At 36.9% G+C, this 19,733-nt stretch overlaps 1 protein-coding gene across 2 annotated transcripts in view; it reads right to left on the bottom strand.

The window, feature by feature from the left end:
* Positions 1 to 19,733, bottom strand: part of Lama4 (laminin subunit alpha 4) — a 134,898-nt gene that overhangs the window by 84,905 nt on the left and 30,260 nt on the right. For both annotated transcript variants that reach the window (XM_021734629.3, XM_078019440.1), the window contains exons 2-4: positions 16,253 to 16,354; positions 5,887 to 6,011; positions 361 to 441 (exon numbers count right to left, since the gene is read on the bottom strand). In XM_021734629.3, coding sequence (XP_021590304.1) covers positions 361 to 441; positions 5,887 to 6,011; positions 16,253 to 16,354 — 308 coding nt within the window. The remainder of the gene's footprint in view (positions 1 to 360; positions 442 to 5,886; positions 6,012 to 16,252; positions 16,355 to 19,733) is intronic.

Raw genomic sequence — 19,733 nt, 5'->3', positions numbered from 1 at the left:
CTTTTCTTTTTCTTTTCTTTTTTTTTTTTTTTTTACTTATTCTTAAAGATGGAGATAGGAGTGTTAATAAAACTACCTAGAGTATCTTCCCAACATGCACAGTCTCAGTTTCCTCTCTCCTTATCTTTTTATCCTGAGATGTAGTCCTGGCTTGGACCCCAAAGGAACCTATTGTCATAGCTGTATCGGGGCATGAGATTTGGAGAAAGTTCTCCAAGAGGTTCTGAAATGTGGTCCTCCAACCCTTCTTCTTAAGCATCCACTGTAAGACCTACTGAAGAGAGGCATGGCAGAGAAATGAGTAAAAAGCAGAAAGCTTCCTTAGACCCACACTGAAAGTGGAGAATTTTATTCACCTACCTTTCACAGTTAGGTCCAGCATAGTTTTCTTTACAAATGCATCGAACAGCTCCATTTTTTCTATAGCAGGATTCTGCAAAACTGGAATTGTGAGTGAATGTTAGAAGTCAATTCCATATATCATTGAAAAGACTATGTTAATTTTTTATTACATAATTTTTACGTTGGTCCTCCTTAAATATTTTTTTTTAAAGAGAGAGTGAGAGAGGAGAGAGAGAGAGAGAGAATTTTTAATATTTATTTTTTAGTTCTTGGCGGATACAACATCTTTGTTGGTATGTGGTGCTGAGGATCGAACCCGGGCCACACGCATGCCAGGTGAGTGCGCTACCGCTAGAGCCACATCCCCACGCCCTCCTTAAATATTAATGGGTGTGATCATTTGCTTTATTTATTTAAACTAAATCATTACCTTTAAGGAAAATTTGGACCAGCAGGCTCAGAGAGAATATGCCTCTCCATTGGCAGGACCATTTTCCAGGTATACCTTACTTCTCCAGAGAGATACTTCACTATTTTGTTTAAAGTTGTGGGAATTTCTAGTATATCTATCTATCTATCTATCTATCTATCTATCTATCTATCTATCTATCTATCTATCTATCATCTACTTTTCAACTATGAGTCTCAAATATATACTTCAAAGCTAGCAATTAAATAACCAAAATTTACCTATGATTTTAGATTAATATAAGAATTTTCTCTTATCCCACTACTTTCTGTATGTGCATTTAAAACTTTCCCCATATTTTTCTGCAGTATCCCTCTTCTTTTAAAGATTAATAAGAGTCCTGAACTATATAATCTCTACAGAACCTTAATTTCTTTCCTTGTGTACATTAAAGATTAGGAATTGTGGTGAAGAGATTGGCTGAAATTGATAAAAGTCGCAAAGCAAGTTGTCAAGCAAGAAACAGAACTCACAATAAAAAGATTTAAATCTATGGAACCCTTCCCTTTTTGTTTTTAGGATAATAAAAATTAGGACACAGGGCAGAAATGTAATTAATACATTGGTTCAACAGCATAAATAGCTATCCTAATTATTAACTTAGGAGAAATGCAGTATTAATATTCAGTGGATGGAAAAATATACAGGGACACATGAATTGTGTGAGGTGTAAGGGGTGAGTGTGAAAAATTTTAAAGACTTTTAAATTAGTTTAGGCTTAAGAACTAGGTAATTGATGGAGTGTGACCTGCTGCTCTCACGATCCTACATGTATCAGCAATTTTACCCTAATGATCTCTGAAGGAAAGCAAATGGATGTGTTTGCTTTGTTTGAAGACATTTATAAAATCAGTCAGAAAATAGTACGTGCCTCTCAGTGCAAGGCAATACCCACAATTTATTTTTTCTAACAGTTTGGTAAAAACATCCCAAGGAAATTACATTTCCTTGGCCTTTTACCCTTTATTTTGCTTGTTCTTATTCCTCAGCTGACTTAAAGAAACGCCTCAGTTGAGTCCAGAACATGAACAAACCCCTCATGCATCTTTCTTTGAAGGTGTTCCACCAGCAGACCGCCCACAGCTCGAAGATGAAACATCTGTGGGGGCGTCTGAAGTCGCCTGCCTTAGCTGATGTCCTACTGTTTCAAACAGATGACATTTTCTTTAATTGGAGCGATTACCATAGCTACTGGTAGACATGGGAGATCTCTGGTCAACCCCAAAATAAATAAATGAACTCTATGCAAATGGTCCCTGGGAACAACAGCATGGCCGTGGGTTGCAATGGCAGCAGACTCAGAGGCAGCACCAGCCATCCAAGGAGGTTCATTTTTGTTTTTCATAAGCATTAACTGTTTTTCTTAGAGCAACTTCCATTATTGGCTAGGAAAATGACAACACGGAATCTTTCTCGTCCACTCTAACCACCGTGGCACCCCCTTCAAATGGAAAGATGCTTTTTGCTCTGAGAAAATCGACAGGGAACATAAAGAAAAAACATTCAGTCCTTTGTTTGCTTAACTCCCTCAAGCATTATTTCCATGCTTTCTGATGTGGCTACTGTAACTGAAATCTAAATCCTGGGTCTGTAGGCTCCACCCAGGGATCTTTCAAGTGGAATTCAGATTCCATATCAGGTAGCTTTAAAAAAAAATGTTCTGACACTTTTCATTTTATAGAATGTGGCACTATGAGTATTTTTTAAAAAGCAGAAAGAGTCAAGGGATATCATACTTTTGGTATGATATGTGGTTAATATTTGAGGTCAGTTAAACATAAGTCAATAATAAGAACAAATCAAAGGTTAGAACTTAATAGGACCCAAGCAAATGTTTTTTAGTGCTGTGATCATAGGTTGCCCACTTCCTACCCTTTGATAGCCAGTATTTCACCATCAGTAGAACTTTTGCGGCTACAGAGAAAATTCTGCAAAATCTCAGAGGTCTTTTACACTCTTCCTAATTCCTCTCCCCACCACATAATGCTGTTTACTTATAAGTAATACATTTTCTGTTTTAATTTTCAGTAGGTTTTTTGACCTCAAATCTGTTTTCCTCTCTGTGAGTAAGCACTAACTTGGGGACATATTGCCGAGGTCCCTCAGCTGCTGCTTTGAACCATGGATCCACTCTCACACACACAGAGCTGGTTAGAAATGGTTGTTCTCCATATCTTTGGCAACTGCTTCCTTCTTTAGGGCACTTTTAAGGAGACTCATTACCCAACTGGCAAGTTTCTGCTTCATTTATTGGAAAAAGCTAACAGCCTTCAGAAGTGCTTCTTGTTCAAGTAAAATACTGGATAATTGGGCTCAAAAGGTAAAGTCATTTACTGTAGGAGCTTCAAAAATTACTGTATTTTGTCCTATTTTAATGAAGACAAGACTTTTTGACTGTTTTATACACTGCTGTATCACCAGTAACTAGTACATGACTGGTTCATAATAAGTTCTCAAAAATATCAGCTTTTATATTGGCACATAATAAGTGCTCAGTAAGTATACTGTAAGATTGATTTCATGTTGCCAAGTCTTAGTCCAAAGGGAATGATGTTCTAAAAGCTTTGTATCTCAAGACATTAATGTCAGATAATTTACATGAGAAATCTTTGTCAGGGGAAGGGGGGCAAAGAGTGCAAAAATGAGACAATGCAATTAGAAGAAAACATCTGAGAATGCCTTCCTAGTTCATGTTACTTTCCAAAGAAATTGCCAGTAGTTCAAAGCTTATAAAACCCTTTTTGAGCAGATTATGCTATACAGTATCTATATTTACATGCTTGAATGACCAGAACTGATTACTAGAAAGTTAAAGGTAATATATTTAACAAAATAACTATGCCATGGCAGGGAAGAAGTGTGATAAAGATCACGTGTGGCTAGGACTCATATTCCAGAGGAGAATATTAATGAACAATTAAAGATTATACCTAGATGAGGCAAAAGAGAGCTCATAAATCAGGACATCCTTGAGTGAAAAAAGCGGAACATTTAATATTTGTGTTTTTTTACTCTCATACTCAGTGCCATTTATCTTGCACACGTTATTAATACTATCAGACATGAAAGATCACAAACCAAGGAAGAAGTTTAATGGTTTCTAAGGAAAAATGGGCTATATAATTTCTGACATCATCAACTGTCAGGCTTCTGTCATAAACTCTTGAATGAAATGTTAGTCAATATTGGTATTCAATTAAGGAAAACAATGAGAGAGAAATCTGGTTGCCATCTTCTCTCTTTATCAGTGAGTATGGGTGTGTTTGTGTGTGGGTGGTTGGTGAGAGAGAGAGAGAGAGAGAGAGAAGTGGGGAAAGGAGAGATACTTTGGCTTTTTTAGGAAGTCATTTTATGTGTGTTATTTAATTCAATCTTCACACCAGCTGTCAATTATATAAATATTGCATCTAAACATTTAGAACAGGGCTTGCCATAGAGTACATAGAATGTGAGCATTAGAGAAAATACTAGACTATGTTTTCTTCAAAGTCCACATCTACCTTACATCCTTTTCATCCTTTTTTGTGCATGGCACCAACTCAAAGTTCCCACACATTTTGTCCTAGTCCAATTTCACAGCCTGTGATGCAGATCCTACCTTAGTTTGATTTATTTACTAAAGAAAAATCTGCGATCCAGAGTAGGTAAAACAGAAATAGAAACCTGAGTTGCTTAGTCTTTCTATTTGTGGTTTAATTAAAAGCATATATTTGTCTTTTGTCCCTGGTTCCTAGCATAGGGATTTGAAAACCCTTGAATTTTCTGAGTGAAAAGGATCTTTTTCATTTTGTTCATAACAAGCCTCTTTGAACCATTCCTATGTTTATGTTTATGAGGAGACTCATTAGATCCCTAGATGGCTTCAGAGTGGAGGTTAGTCAACAGAGGAAACAACCATGGATCTAGAACTCTCCCTTCCAACCTCCAGGATGGAGGAGGAACCTGGAGGTAGAGATCTAATGGCTGGTGATTTAATAAAAAACTCAAGAAAGAAAGCTCTGATAGGAGATCTGGATTGTGTACACCTGGATGTGTCTTTGGAATAGGTATGGACTCTGTACCCTCTCCTTTTGTCCCCCCTCCACATTTTCCTTATAATTATTCCTTTGATTGTTCCCAAGTTCTTTATAATAAATTTATAATCATAAGTATAATACTGTTCTGAGTTCTATGAGTCATTCTAGTCATTAACCCAAGGGAAGGGTTCAGGGAGCCCCCACCTTTGTAGTCTGCTGGACCAAAGTTTGGGTAGCGAGGAGACCCCATTTTTTATTGGAAGCTGAATGGGAGCAGTCTTGTGAAACTGACTCCTTAACCTCAGGGGTATGCACTAACTCCAGATACTTACAATCAGAACTGAATTGATTATAGGACACCCAGTTGGTATCAGAAAATTGGAGAATGGGTTGCTATTTGCAAAACCAATCATCATTACCCCATTTAAATTTTACTTACCACCACTTTTCAGTCAATAAAATGAACAGACATGACTTTGTTACTGGATTTAAACATTTTATGTGATGAAAAATAATTCTACTATTTCCATTAATATGCATGTTTATTCTCTTTAACTTCTTACTTAGGTTAAAATATAGTTAGAAGTTAGTGAGAACTTTTTTTTTTTTTGAGTCTTCTGTGAGCCAACTGACCTTAAAGATGCCTTCTGTTGATCTGTGTTCTAATTCTGATTGAAAAGTACATCTGGTTGCCTCATGTGGGAACATTTCTACTCTGAGAGTCAGAAGAGGTGATACTACTCAAACATGCTATATATAACGAGACTGTTGGCAATACCAGTTGAGATCTCTCTAGGTGTAGAGATAGCTAAGAAAAGGTGAGACCAGCCTTGCTGTGGAACTTGGGAACCTTTCATGACCTGATGAGACACTCCAGTATTTTGGGAACAGAATCATCACCTCATTACATATATTGCATATGCTTATGTTTCCCCAGAGTGCATCTGCATTAGAGACTTTTTCTATATATTTTTCTTAATATGAGGTTTTGATTGTGGAAAAATCTCAGGGAAAAATGGGGATATACATTAGAAGAGACCATCTTCTTTTAGGACTTACTTGGCCAGGTGGGGCAACGGACAGGGGCATGGCTGGCAGAAGTGGGGTGCTCCCCTGATGGAATCTCCAATATAACCATCCAGACATTTTTCACAATGCTCCCCTGTCGTGTTCCTCTGGCAGTGCTATGAGACAAAAAAAAAGAAAGATTGGTAAGGAGACAGAAGAAATTTTGCAGACAGCAAGTGTAGCAACCCAGCAATACTTTAAACAAAGAGACATCACGCTTGATAGAATAGATGGGGTGGGGGCCAGCACAAAGGAGCCGTGTAAGCCCCAGATGATGCTAGCAAGTGTAGACAAATGGTAGATGAATTCATCCTGAACTTCAGTGTGCACATGAACAGCCTGGGGACTCTCTTTAGAGTCTGTGTGCAGAGGGGACTATGCACCAGTTACTCATTTCAATTCTGATAGATAATTAGAAAGATCAAATCCTGGATGTTCCAGAAGCATCAGCTTACTGACTTGGGATGAATATGAAATGGAAAAAACAATACCCGCTTGGTGCTTGCCCATGACAATGGGAATAATAAGGATTTATAGGCATTGAGGAAAATAATATCTCAGACTGTGTCACAAATTAAGCAGAAGGCAGATAGATAAAGAACATTCTGCAAATGAGTCAGTAACAACACATAAGAAATAGTAAATAGGTTGATTTGCATGATTTTGTCATTTGTAGTAAGGATAATAAATAGGAAGGAAAGCACAAAACAGGCTGATCCTTCTACCTGTAATGCTTCTTCCTCATACAATTTTGAAACAGATCAGGCTTCAAAAATCTCCAGAAAACCTTCCCTTATTCTTCTCTCTTGTGTCCTTCCCTCTTCCCAAAACCCACGTTGTACATGTTCCTAGCCTCAGTGCCTCTCCCCCATACACTGTGTCTTTCAGCACTGAATTGCCATTAATGTGAATGGAGTTGGTCCTCAGTAGCTGCAGAGCTGATGGGTTTATTGCTGTAAGAGCCAGTGATGCCAAAAGACACGGCCTTCTCCTGCGGGATTGAATGAAATGACACAAGACAAAATGTCTGTTGCACGACAATACTTACATCTTTACATTCACCAGGGTACGTGAAGGTTGAACAGGGTTTTCAGTGAAGAATTATACCGTAAGAATTAAAATGCTATCAAGGAAGCACTCTCCTAATTGCCTAATAACATTTACATACAAGAGCTTTAACGGAACAACTGCTTTTTTTTTCCAAGCAGTGTTCTGTGGAGGAACCTTGGGGAAAGCAAAATGGAAAGCAGTAGTTTGAACTCTGAACCTTTATTTTTGTCTATATGCTATTTGAGGTTCTGAATAATTTAACAGTGATGAACTGCTTTAAGCACTTTCATTCTCACAACAATGCTGAGGTAAGTTCCTAACCCTTCCCGCATTTTACATATAAAGAGATAGAAATAAGTAAATTTCTCAAAGTCACACAGATAATAGGCAGGAAAGTGAGATTCAGATTCAGGCAATCTGGCTCCAGAGGTGAGGCTGATAAATTCCTCTTATTTCTCTAATAATAGAAACAAAGCTCCTTTTTTTTACAAATCAGTCAGAGTGACTGCATGAGAAGATGTCAGACTATTTTACTAACAGCTTGAGCTTCACATGAGGTCATTATGGTTTGGGTATGAAGTGGACCCCAAAGGCTCATGTGTTGAAGGCATGGTCCCCAATATAACTGCTCAGAAGTGGGGCTTTGAGGAAATGAATGGATCATCAGGGCTCTAACCTCATCAGTGAATTAATCCATTTTGTGGATTAAAAATTTGAATAAATTATTGAAAAGTTGTGGAAATTATGGGCAGTGAGGTCTAGCTGGAGATAGTAGGTCACTGGGGCTTGCCCCGGAAGGGTAACTTCTTGTTCCCAGCCCTTTTCCTCCTGCTTTCTCCCTGCTTCTTGGCTATAATGAGCTGAGTAGTTTTTCTCCACAAAACCCTTCCACCATGATGTTCAACCTCAACTTAGGTCCAGAGCAATGGAGCCAGACAACCATGGTAAATCTCTGAGCCAAAGTAAATCTTTCCTCCTTTACATTGTACATGTTAGGTATTTTGGTCACAACAATCAAAGTCTAACTAACATGGAAGTATAAATCAGTAGTCAAAAGGAAAGAATACTAATGTGGATGACAGAATATCCCAACTGGAGATTCTTTAGGCATTTTATCAGCCATTAAGATTGACCTTGATTAGAACTGGGTAACATAATAGAATTTAGAGGCTTTTTAAGACTGCCCAATCAATGAGAACACTGAAAAATAAAGTATAACATGCAGAGAGAGATTGTTAATATATTTCCTTCATAGTTCCTAAAACTGTCTTGTACTAAGTCAGCCTTCAGGAAATACTTGTTGGGGAAGAAATGAAGGCAAAGGGGAAAGGATAAATTAATGAACTAGTGTTTGGAGCAAATCCAGGAAATTAATCTGTACCCAAAGCAAGCTCAAAATTGGTGGCAATCTCATCCCTGAGAAAATCTACGATCCTTGTCCAACTTCCATGAAACCAAGCCATAAGCAATGTAGCAGGGCGATTCATAGACTTAGATCAAATTTGTCTGAGTCCTTTTTGGACACATGAAAGCCATCTGTGTAGAAAACAGGCCCGTCATAAGTTGTTAGGCCATGGTTTGTACCCAAATTGACTATCAAGCTGCAAAAATGAGAAAATTCCCAGTTCTGTCCCCTTATGCTTGATGAATGCTTTGGATTCCTTGTTGGAACTTTAATTCTTCCATAGCAGCCCTGGGCAACAATTACCCTCAAGGGCAAAGCCACCAAATCTCTCCTGACCTCTAAAAGATCAGAGTGCAAACACTGACTTTCCTCATCTGCCTTCTTTTAAAGGTTTGTTATGAAATTCCCTAGAAGGCATTGATGTACGTTCTGGGAGATTGGCAGACAGAGTGCTGGAGGCAGGGAAAAAGGTCTCTAGTTCTTTCATTTTCTAGCTGGTTGACTTTAGAACAAGTTGCTCGACCTTCCTGTGTCTCTATTCCCTTATCTGTAAAATGAAGATTTAGTCTAGATGGCCTGTCAGTTTTCTCCTTGCTCTGAAAATCTTTTACCCTGAGATTGCAAAATTTCCCCTTAACCTTCAATACTCTGCCATTTAAAAAACAGGCAACAAAATGACAAAAATATGTGGTTGGGGAGAAAGTTTACATTTTAATAAAACTTATTTAAAGATAGAATAGGATTGGGGTTGTAGCTCAGTGATAGAGCGCTTGCCTAGCATGTGTGAGGCAGTGGGTTCGATTCTCAGCACCACATATAAGTAAATAAAGATCCACTGACAACTAAAAAATTAAAAATGAAAGATAGAATAAACATTCTGAGTCTTTAGCCAGTGGTTAAGAAAGTTACAGTTAGACAATTGATTGCAGGTAAGTGTTAAGAAAGACATTCAGGCACTGACTCTAACTCCTTCACAAGAGAGGATATACATTTGATCACCACATGAGCATAGGTACTTGATTAGGATTTCCTTTTATCAGTGCATTATAGTTGTGCATAATAGTTGACTTCATTTGGACAAAATCAGACATGCATGGAATTTGATTTACTTCATTTCAGTCGTCAGGGCCCCTCTACCTTTATTGTAGGAAAAGAGCTGCAAAGAGTCAGATTAGCCTTCACGTGATTTGTCAGCATGCTTTATGCAAAACTAGATTGATGAATTTCAATGCATATACAAAGAGGTCAAACCTGTTTTCCAGATAAGTTAATATTTCATCTATATTTTGGATTTTCATCTTCTCAGGTGCATGAGGTAAGGTTTTCTAGAAGGTACCTGACATAGGCATCATCACATCATCACAGACTGATGTGGAAGCAAGTAGAAGGATCCAACTGCTTCCTTTTTTGTTTTTATTTTTGTGGTGCTGAGGATTGAACCCAGAGCCTCACACATATTAGTCATCCAACTGCCTTCCATTAAGCCAGACATTAGACATATTTTAAATTTGTAAAATACGCTTATCTTTTATAAAAACATGATTTATGTTAATTTATAATAGATTTATTATGCTATCTTTAAATAAATTTGTAAGTATTATAATTTTTTTCAGTTTAAATTTAAAATTCAGTGAACAAAAGCTCTTGTATCTTTATTCTTTATTTTTTCATTTAAAAATTTTTTTTGTTCTTTTTACATATACATAACTAGAGTATATTTTGACATATACATATATGGAGTATAACTTATTCTAATTAGTATCCATTTTTGTGGTTGTATATTATGTGGAGTTTCATTGGTTGTGCATTCATATATAAACATAGGAAGGTTATGTCCAATTCATTTTACTGTCTTTCCTACTCCAATCCATCCTCCCTTTCCTTCATTCTCCTTTATTTAATACAATGAACTTCTACTTTTTGCCTCCCCCTCCCTTCTTATGTATTAGCATTCACATATCAGAGAGAATACCTGACCATTGTTTTTTGAGGATTAGCTTATTTCACTTAGCATGATAGTCTCTAGTTCCATTCAAGAGACCTCTTAGGCAGGGACATTCCACATACTGAAGGTAAAATTATGGGAAAAAACTTATCATTCACATGGATCTCATAAACAAGCAGAGGTTTCTATCTTCATATCAGATAAAATGGACTTCAAGACAAAGTTAATCAGAAGGGACAAAGAAGGCCATTTCATACTGCTTAAGGGAATTATACATCAACAAAGTATGACAATCTTAAACATTTATGGCCCAAACAATAGAGAATCTACATACATCAAACAAGCCCTTCATAATTTCAAGAATCAAATAGATGACAACACAATAATATTGGATAGGCAACTTTAACATGCCTTTCTCATCACTGGATAGATTTTCCAAACTAAAACTAACTATAGAAATTATAGAACTAAAAATATAATTAATAATTCAGACTTAACAGACATATATAAAATATTTCATCTATTAATGACTGAAATACACTTTCTTCTCAGCAGCATATGGATCCTTCTCTAAAACAGACCATATCTTAGGCCACAAAGCAACTCTTAGCAAATACAAACAATAGAGATAGTATCTTCAATCAAAAGAGCACAAAGAGTTTGTAAAACCATACAGTTTGATGAAAGCTTTTCGCTGAATTAGTCAGTACTTCTTCTTCTTCAAAGTGCGCACAAATCCCTTAAAGATCTGGTGACACTGTGAGTTCTGATTTAGGACATCTTGGATGAAATTTGGGAATCTTCATTTCTAACAAGCTCTAATATATTGCTAATTCTGCTTATTTAGGCAACACTCTGAGAAGCAGAGATCTAGACAGAAATACCTAGTATTGATAGCACTGCTTACTGGTACTCAGGGTTGGGCCCAAGCCCAATAGTACAACCTACTTCAAAAAGGAATGAACAAAGTATTTCATAAATTACACAATTAAAATTTTTTTTGCATTTAGATTATCTTTTCATTTTAGTAACCAATGCATTCATGCACTTAATAAACCTGGATTAAGTTGCTATCATGATGGACAATAAGATATGATTATTACCAAGATGAAGATGACCTGGTTTCTGCCTTTGAGGAACTCATGGACTTATGCAAGAAACAGAGAGATAAGTAAAACATATTGTGTGCTCAGGGCTATGAGTGAGGCAAGTATGAAGCTCATTTCTGCTACAGACAAAGATAAGGAAAATGAATCCTTTCAGGAGGATTCCTGAGAAAGTTGAAGGATTACTGGAGGTGGTAACATGTGACCTAGATTTGAAGTCATCCTTCTAGAACTCTCAGGTCTAGATCCCTACCACCACCACCACCACCAACACACACACACACACACACACACACACACACAATCTGGGGAATAAGGTTAAGCAAGTTTAGGTGACAGTGTGCTCAGGGTGGCTGGAGTAGAAACTTCCAGAGGATTTTAGAAAGAGGGTCCCTTTATTTGGTTGTGTTGTTGAAAGACATCTCCACTGCTGTTCAAGAGGCAGATTAGAAGAAGGACAGTTGGGAAGATGGGGCAGCAGTAGGAAGGGATGCTGAAGTCCAGAATGAAGGCAGTAGCAGGGCATAGAAGAGAGAAGCCTCTATCCTAGTTTGCACTAGTGATATATGTTGTCAAAATGAATGTTAGTAAGGAAGAAATGGAAGTTGATGAAGCATTTGGGACTTCTAAGCACCAAGCATCGGGGACCCACAGAATTGCTCTGTCATTAAGTGTGGTGGAGAATACAAGAGGAGGAGCAAGCTCAGGTTGTGAAAGGGAGAATTAACAATGTATAGAGAACCTAGCTTCTGTCACGTTCTTATGTCAATGAGAAAAAAAAATAGAGACTTCACTTAACTATTCATCTTTATCAGTCTTTTATGTAAGTCTGATTTTATATCATAATTTTAGCTATCACAGAATTAGAGTGATCACTATTTGTAAAATTTCAGATTTTTACATTTTCAGTGTATTGAAAAATTATCAAAACTTAAGTATAAGGATTATGCTCTTGTTCTAGATATCAATTTTACAATTGTACAATAAGATATGTTGGTATTTTCAGTTCCTTCTTGGTTCCTTCTTGGTCTAGAAATGAGTGTGATTTTTTTTGCTACACATGTTTAGTCTTAAATTACAAATGATTTCCCTTTTCTGATAGGATTTGGATTAGGCTTTGAGAATAATAAAAATCTATTAGTTTTCAATATATTCAGTTACTTTCCTTCTCCATTGTGTTTATAATTGGCTAAAACTCCATTTGAATACCAATATCTTTAAGAAAATTTTGTTTAGTTGTAGATGGACACAACATCATTTGTTTATGTGGTGCTGAGGATTGAACCCAGTGCCCCTCACATGCAAGATAAGTGCTCTACTACCCCAGCCCAAACACCAATATATTTTTAATATATAATTATAAAACTACTCAGGGAGTTTCAGAAAATTTAGACAAGTGTACGATACTCAAAAGCTAAAAGAAGATAATAAAACCACCACTCAAATAAAAATATCTAACATTTTGATGTGCTTTTTTCTAGATCTTAATGATATTTTTGTAGCTCTTCTGGTGGTTTCAAATCTGAATATTTGCTTCGCATTTAGGATTTGTTTTTTCTGAAATGCTGACACAAATCCTGAAATCTTTTTTATTCTATTGTCACAGAACAAATGGGAGTTGTGTCATGTTTCCAAAGGTCCAATGGTCTTTTTTTAAAAATATTTTTTTAGTTGTCGATGTACCTTTATTTTGCTTATTTATATGCAGTGCTGAAACTCAAACCCGGTGCCTCACACATGTTTGGCAAGCATTCTACCTCTGAGCTGAGTTGTAACCCCAGCCCAGTCCAGTGGTCTTAAGCTTCATGACTTTGGTAATGTTCACAAGCATTTTCAGGTAGGTATTCTGTCACTATGATCCTTCAGTTCACACAGTGGGAGTACTTAACACAGAGTATAGAAAAGGTCTGACACAGAGCTGGTGCCTAAAAAATATTTGTTAAATGTATGCATTAAGTCAATAGACAAATCAATTTTTAATCAAAAGGAAGCTGAGGAGCTTAGTGATAAATTTCAAGTTAGGTTTGCTCTACTCCAGTACTAGGCATGAGCTTCTGGCTTTTTCCAAATTGCTGAGTGTCAGTTCTTTAGATGGTAACTTGCCTTAGATAGGCCCCTTCTTGGTTCTCTGTATCTAGCTTCTAGAGCTAGGAGAAAATACAGATTTATCTATGACCAGACATTCTTGCTTCCAGATACCTGTCTGCTTCCAGCTGCTTTTCTCCCTCAATCTTATTTTGTACTTCCTTCTGGGATCCTTCTAGAGCTGACTGGTCATTATCTACTGGAATTGCCCAGATTCTGGAGCCCCACCCCACCGAAAATCCTGCCTATGGTGCTGTAGTTCTGATAAAATGCAAAGGGTCCTCTTCGAAAGATGTTCAACACATAATAGATTTTGAAACCATTTTTCACTCAGTCACCTTTTTGTATTGGGAAGATGTGTGTTCTACTAGTGAAGTGTCTTTGCTTGTCTGATGTCTAAAATGGTAGCATAATTATGTTGGTGAATGAGTTAGTTCACTAACTAGTTAGAGTCTGTCTATAAATTATAAGATCAACTTGACAGTGGAATTTAGGAATAATTAGAAGCACTTGGGAGTAGACACTGAAGATATAGGGGCTCCATAACCCTTCAAAATAAAGGCAAAAACTGAAAGAAGATTTTCCTTTTTGATTGCTTATGGAAGATTAGAGAGATAAATCAGGCAACCTGTAAAAACTGACTGAAACACTAGTGATCATAATAAGATGCATGAAGTGTTTGTGTTGGAGACTCTGCTTCTCTGGCTCCCTGAAAGCTGAGGATAATCTGGGGTGACAGGGTAGGAGCCAACCCACCTTAACCTGCTCTCTTGGTAGACTGGAATAGGGACATCAAAGGAAACAGAAAAAATGAGTTTCATTCCAGTGTGACTCTATAGACAATACATTTGCCAATTAAGTGACCAAAAATTACCTCTGTATTTGCAAGCCTTTTCTGAATCTTTACTTAACATGTAATTAAATATAAATGATATCTTTTTCATTTTGAAATCAAATTTGTAAGAATACAAATATGGGTATCTCTGTGAGAATATATTGTGGGAGATTTTTTTTTTACTTCAAATTTCAAACACAATATACATATATGTATATATTAAACTTTAATCAGGGAATAAAGTATATTTCTCTCTAGATTGGGTGGGATGAGGGAATTACCATTAAGAAGAATAGAATGGCTATTTCTTTTCATTTAAATTTTCTGTCTTGGAATGAAGTAATTGCAGGAAGATTAAGAACTTCTCTGGGTGTACATGTAAATAAATGTTAGACACCCTAGCCCACACCAAGGATTTTATTAAAACTTCATATGCTCCAGAAACTGGGAAGAAAGCCCATGATGACCATCCCTCTCAGAAGTTCATGTCTAGGTCAGAGATGAAACCATGATTGCTTTTGTCCTGACAATGTCATTGTAAAGAAGAAAGGCTTTGTCACTCCTCTTGATAGGCACCAGAAGAAGGGACTTTGTTCCCCTTTAGTCTATTTCAGTCTTTCATCTTACCAGTTGCTTAACAGCAGCTGATAGGCTTGATGGGTCCCTATTGTGTTTTGTTTTAATAAACCAGATAATGGAAGAAATTTTAATTGGTCAAATTATCAGAGATGTACATTATTAGTTCAAGTGTATGCATGGGATTTTTTTCTTTTCCAAATGTCACTGGGATTAAAATAACAGGAAACCGGAGATGGAAGCATTAGATAGGGGTAGACTTTGGCAGCTGCATGTGCCTACACTGCTACGGAGGACATCCTGGATGTAATGGTTGTTTAAGAAGATGGGGGAAGGGGAAGATAAATATGAGGACTGTACAAACACTACAAAGAGATAGCAACATTTAGCATTATGCCTCTTAATTCTCTGTCCCTAGAAAAATGACAACTTTAAGATTTAAAAATAAATGAAAGCATTCTGATTTGCATCTTAATGTGAAGTGTGAGTAAAATAGCACCTTCCTATATGCACCTTGGAGGCTGCTTATGATCAAGATTAACTGTTTAATAGGGATAATTATGCTAATTTTTAGTGTATTTCAATAAGTGCTCTTGTAGCTTAAGCAAAACTACTCTTGCTGTTTGAGAAAGGCTCTTTTGCCCCATAGGAACTTAAAACTTGAATTTTCTTGCTACATCAAAAGGCTGTTGGAAAACAACCCATGATCTTAGTGCATAAGTACTTAAAAATGCCACCTTCCCCATGACTTCTACTGAAGTCACTTGTAATAAATATTTCAGTGGCCATATTTACCAAGTCATTTCTTCATTTATTGAAAATGAGAAATATGTAACAGGTACAGAGGCTTTTCACTCTTTATCTGTATCATGTTTCACTGAAGAACAGCCTATCGAGGAATTCATTTTAGTTAAGGAAAAAAAAAATCTCTTTGGGACTTGAACACAGAATTAAATCACAAGGCCAAAGCTTCATCTTCATTTGGTTCAAACTTAAAAACTGGTTTTGGTCTATAGGCCTGATTATCTTACATTTTATAACAGGCTATGCAACAACTGTTTTATTCTCCTGCTTTATGTGTGATGAAGTCAAACATATGGCAAACTATACTATTACAGAGGAATCTTGATGGGTGGTTCCCCTCTGTGTATCATCTATAATCCCATCGCTGTTGGCCTACAGCAGGAAACCAGCTGCAGAGGGTGGCGAGGCACAAGCCTCTGAGCACATATGCACATTCAAGCAAATGCCTTGGTGGCCACTTAAAATCAGGAGGCGTTCACATGTTGTGTTTTACAGGAAAAAGTGAAGGGTGGAAAAAGAGAGCAGTTTGCTCCTGCATGTTCCCAACTTACCACACAGAATCCAGAGCCATCTGAGCACTCATTGGAATTACCGTTACAGTCACAGGGTAAGCATTCTCCTGACAGGGCACGAAAGAATCCAGTGTCACATTTCTGCAACAGATGGAGTAAAAAGCATTTTAATTCTCAAAAAGTTCCATTTTGGTCAGTATTTTCTGAGAGAAGCAATAGAAGATGATTATTAAACTAACTAAATATGTCTTTAAAGGTATACTAAAATGAACTATTTATACTACCATTTAGTGATAGATGTTGTATACACAATGTTTTTTGTTGCATGATTTCTTTCCCTCTTCTTTCACTTTGCAGGAGTTCCATCAGTGGAAAGATGAATAAGAAGATTTTAATAACGGTAAGAGAGAAATTTTCTAGCAAAGCAAAACCAAACCAAACAAACCATGACTGAGTATTATTCATGATGAGGAATTGCATTATGTTCCCTATAAACAAAGACTTCTGGTTTCAGAAATTACTGACTATGGCCTAACTAGGTAGAGCTGTAGCTTTCATAAATGTGGCCTCTTAAAAACTCATTTCTTCAGATTATAACATTTTAAAGGGAAGGGTAAGGAAGTTAATGAATTCTTACACTTGTTAGGCCCTGTTGGGTGCTGATTATATATTTCACAGTTCTGAGAGGAACAGATTATTTTCCTTTATTCTAGTGATGAGATAATGAGACCCAGAGAAGCTAAGTGGCTTGTGGGGAGGGAGGTTGCACCATTCTCAATGCACCAGTTGACCTGCACAATAATGAATTTCCCTCCCCAAACATCACCAGTGCCTTCAGCTGAGAAACACTGTGAAATGATCCGCTGTTTATGTGATTGGGCTTAGGATAACTATTCAATGTGCTTTTGGGTCTGTCTGTGTGATGAAGGGCAGAAATGTCATGATAGGCCTGGAAGTGCACTCTGACCCTTCAGACAGGCTTCCATCTGAAGAATTCCAGGCAGAAAAGAATGGTGATTGTTTTCACAGTCTTACAGAGTATGAGATTCAACATCACCCCCCTTCCACGGACCCATTGTAGTTTGTACTGTCTTGGCTACCAGGAAATTTTTCATGATATCTGGCTGAATTCCTTCTGACTGCTCTACAAACCCATTTCCTCTTATTATTTTTTTTCTGTAAATAAAGAATGACTAGACACCATGCACAGCATTAAAAACACTACCTTTGGGGCTGGGGCTGTAGCTCAGTGGCAGAGCGCTTGCCTTGGGTGTGGGAGACACTGGGTTCAATCCTCAGCACCACATAAAAAATACAGAAATAAATTAAAGGCATGCTATCCATCTATAACTGCAAAAAAATTTAAAAAATACCAGCTTTGTAGACCCCAAATTTAATATGTTCATTTTAAGGTTTAATAGAGAATAATGACATTGTCTGTGAAGAAAAGATATTTCACTTAAGTGAGAGAAAGGGAAGCTGAGAGGGACAATTTATAATTTATAATGGAGAGTTTGTGGTTGATGGTAAGTCTTTTTCCAGGTTTTCCAAATTGAGAGGTAATAAAAGAGAGGAAAAGGCATTAAAATTGCAGCAGGAAGCATTTAATTTAGATCATCTAATTTCATGTTTTTAGGTATTGTCATAAAGTAAAACATACATGTTTTCACTCTGATGCAGTAGACAGATGGATGTGTTTGCCTATATCTATTTCTAGATATTCATATCCACATCTACAGTAATACCAATATAGACCTTAATCTAGACATATGTGTGTATAAGTATCAGGTTGTATGCACCTCAGAGATTCATAAGTAAATAACTTACTATGTGTGCTGTAACTTGAACTTCTCAATTTTATTTAAAAATGAATATTGCTTGTAATCCATAAAATTGATTTGATGACCCATGAATGCATTACATTTTGCAAGTGGCAGGGTTTTGGTTATAAGAGTAGTTTAGATTAGCATGGGTCTTAATATTAGTCATCTCAGTAATCCCCAAAACTGGTTTCCAAGCTCTCTGACCATATTATATTCATGTGAGGAGCTTCTGATTCAGTACTTCTAATAATGAAGCAAGTAATTGGGATTTTATTAATAAATAAATTTTGTATTTTAAAAGAACTTTAGATTTATAGAAGAATTGAAAAGGGTCTGTAGTTTTAAAAAGCTGCCCCCAAGATTCTGATATTCATTCCACCAGGTATAGAAAACATCTCTCACAGTGCTTAGTGTATGTTAATTTCTCAGCTAACACTAGGTGATTTGAATGGTTTGGACCAGCATAGCACACTTGAGATAAGTTTTTGCAAACCATTGGTATATACTGTTAACTTACCCACTGCTCTCTGCTAGGGCTGGGCTGGTCTTAAGTATTTCTCAATAATCCAGTTGGACTGACTACATGCAAGATGAAATCTTTATGTTGTGCCAAATTTAGGAGAAAACTTCACTTGGAGAATTACTCATTATTCACTTATCTACTACTCCCCAGGCTGAGGCTATAACCTTGGGTGAGGCTATGACCTTGGGTGAAGGATGACTTGCTCCAGTCTCATACTGTGAGAGATGGGAAGAAAAAAGGGAGGTAGGGATAGGGCTGTGTTGAGCAGTCATTTGGCCTCCTGCCAAGAAAGGGATGGGGTGGAGGGTGGAAATCTAACGAATTCCTTTCCTGCTGGAGAATGTCCACCTGAATGAATTACATTTTCCAATTCCTCTCTTCAGAGGGCAAGCATTACCACTTAAAAACTCACATGCATGCAACATACAGGGAAGTGGAAGCTCTGGGCATGGAGAGATTCTGATGCCACCATTATAGCCTATTTAGAAATTCCCTGAAATAGAGTTGTTAAATGGTTTTAGAGAAGTTTAATTACCCTGAAGGAAGACAAATTTGTTTCTTTGTGTGGAAATATTTCATTATGGCTCCTGAGAATCCTGGGATCTTTTCACCGAATCTTTTCTTGAAATTCTACAGAAACTGGTAAATTAACTCTTTAGAATAATAAAAGGCAAATATTTTCAAGAATGAAAGCAGAGCTATATTTCTCAGTTTTGCTTCTGGTTAATAAACATTATCCATAGTAATTCTAACACTTGTGTTATTTAGTGGCATGTGGGAATTGGTCTTCTCACAAACTAAATTGATGGCTATTTTCTTTTGGAAGATTCTCCAGAATTTAATGAACAAAGATGGGGTTTGGGTACACACATGAGCGAGCGCCTGAGCTAGAGAAGAAATCTTATAGTTGATGGTTTAGGTGTCATATGGCACACTCTTTCCTATGTGAGAAGACTGACCTACAGAAGACAACTAATAGGCAAACTTCAGAGGACATGTATCTCTTGGGATGGTGCCATGGCCTTTAATAATAATAATAATAATAATAATAATAATAATAATAATAATAATATTTGTAATTAGTTACCATCAATGTCATTCAACTTTGTAAGAGGTTCAGACTGATGTAAATCTTCTTTCTCCACTATAACACACTGTTCCTCATAAATAAATA

The sequence above is a fragment of the Ictidomys tridecemlineatus genome, chromosome 8 (genome assembly GCF_052094955.1).
Source record: "Ictidomys tridecemlineatus isolate mIctTri1 chromosome 8, mIctTri1.hap1, whole genome shotgun sequence".
Lineage (NCBI taxonomy): Eukaryota > Metazoa > Chordata > Mammalia > Rodentia > Sciuridae > Ictidomys > Ictidomys tridecemlineatus.
The sequence above is the reverse complement of the archived record's forward strand: the minus strand, read 5'-3'. Positions and strand labels throughout refer to the sequence as shown.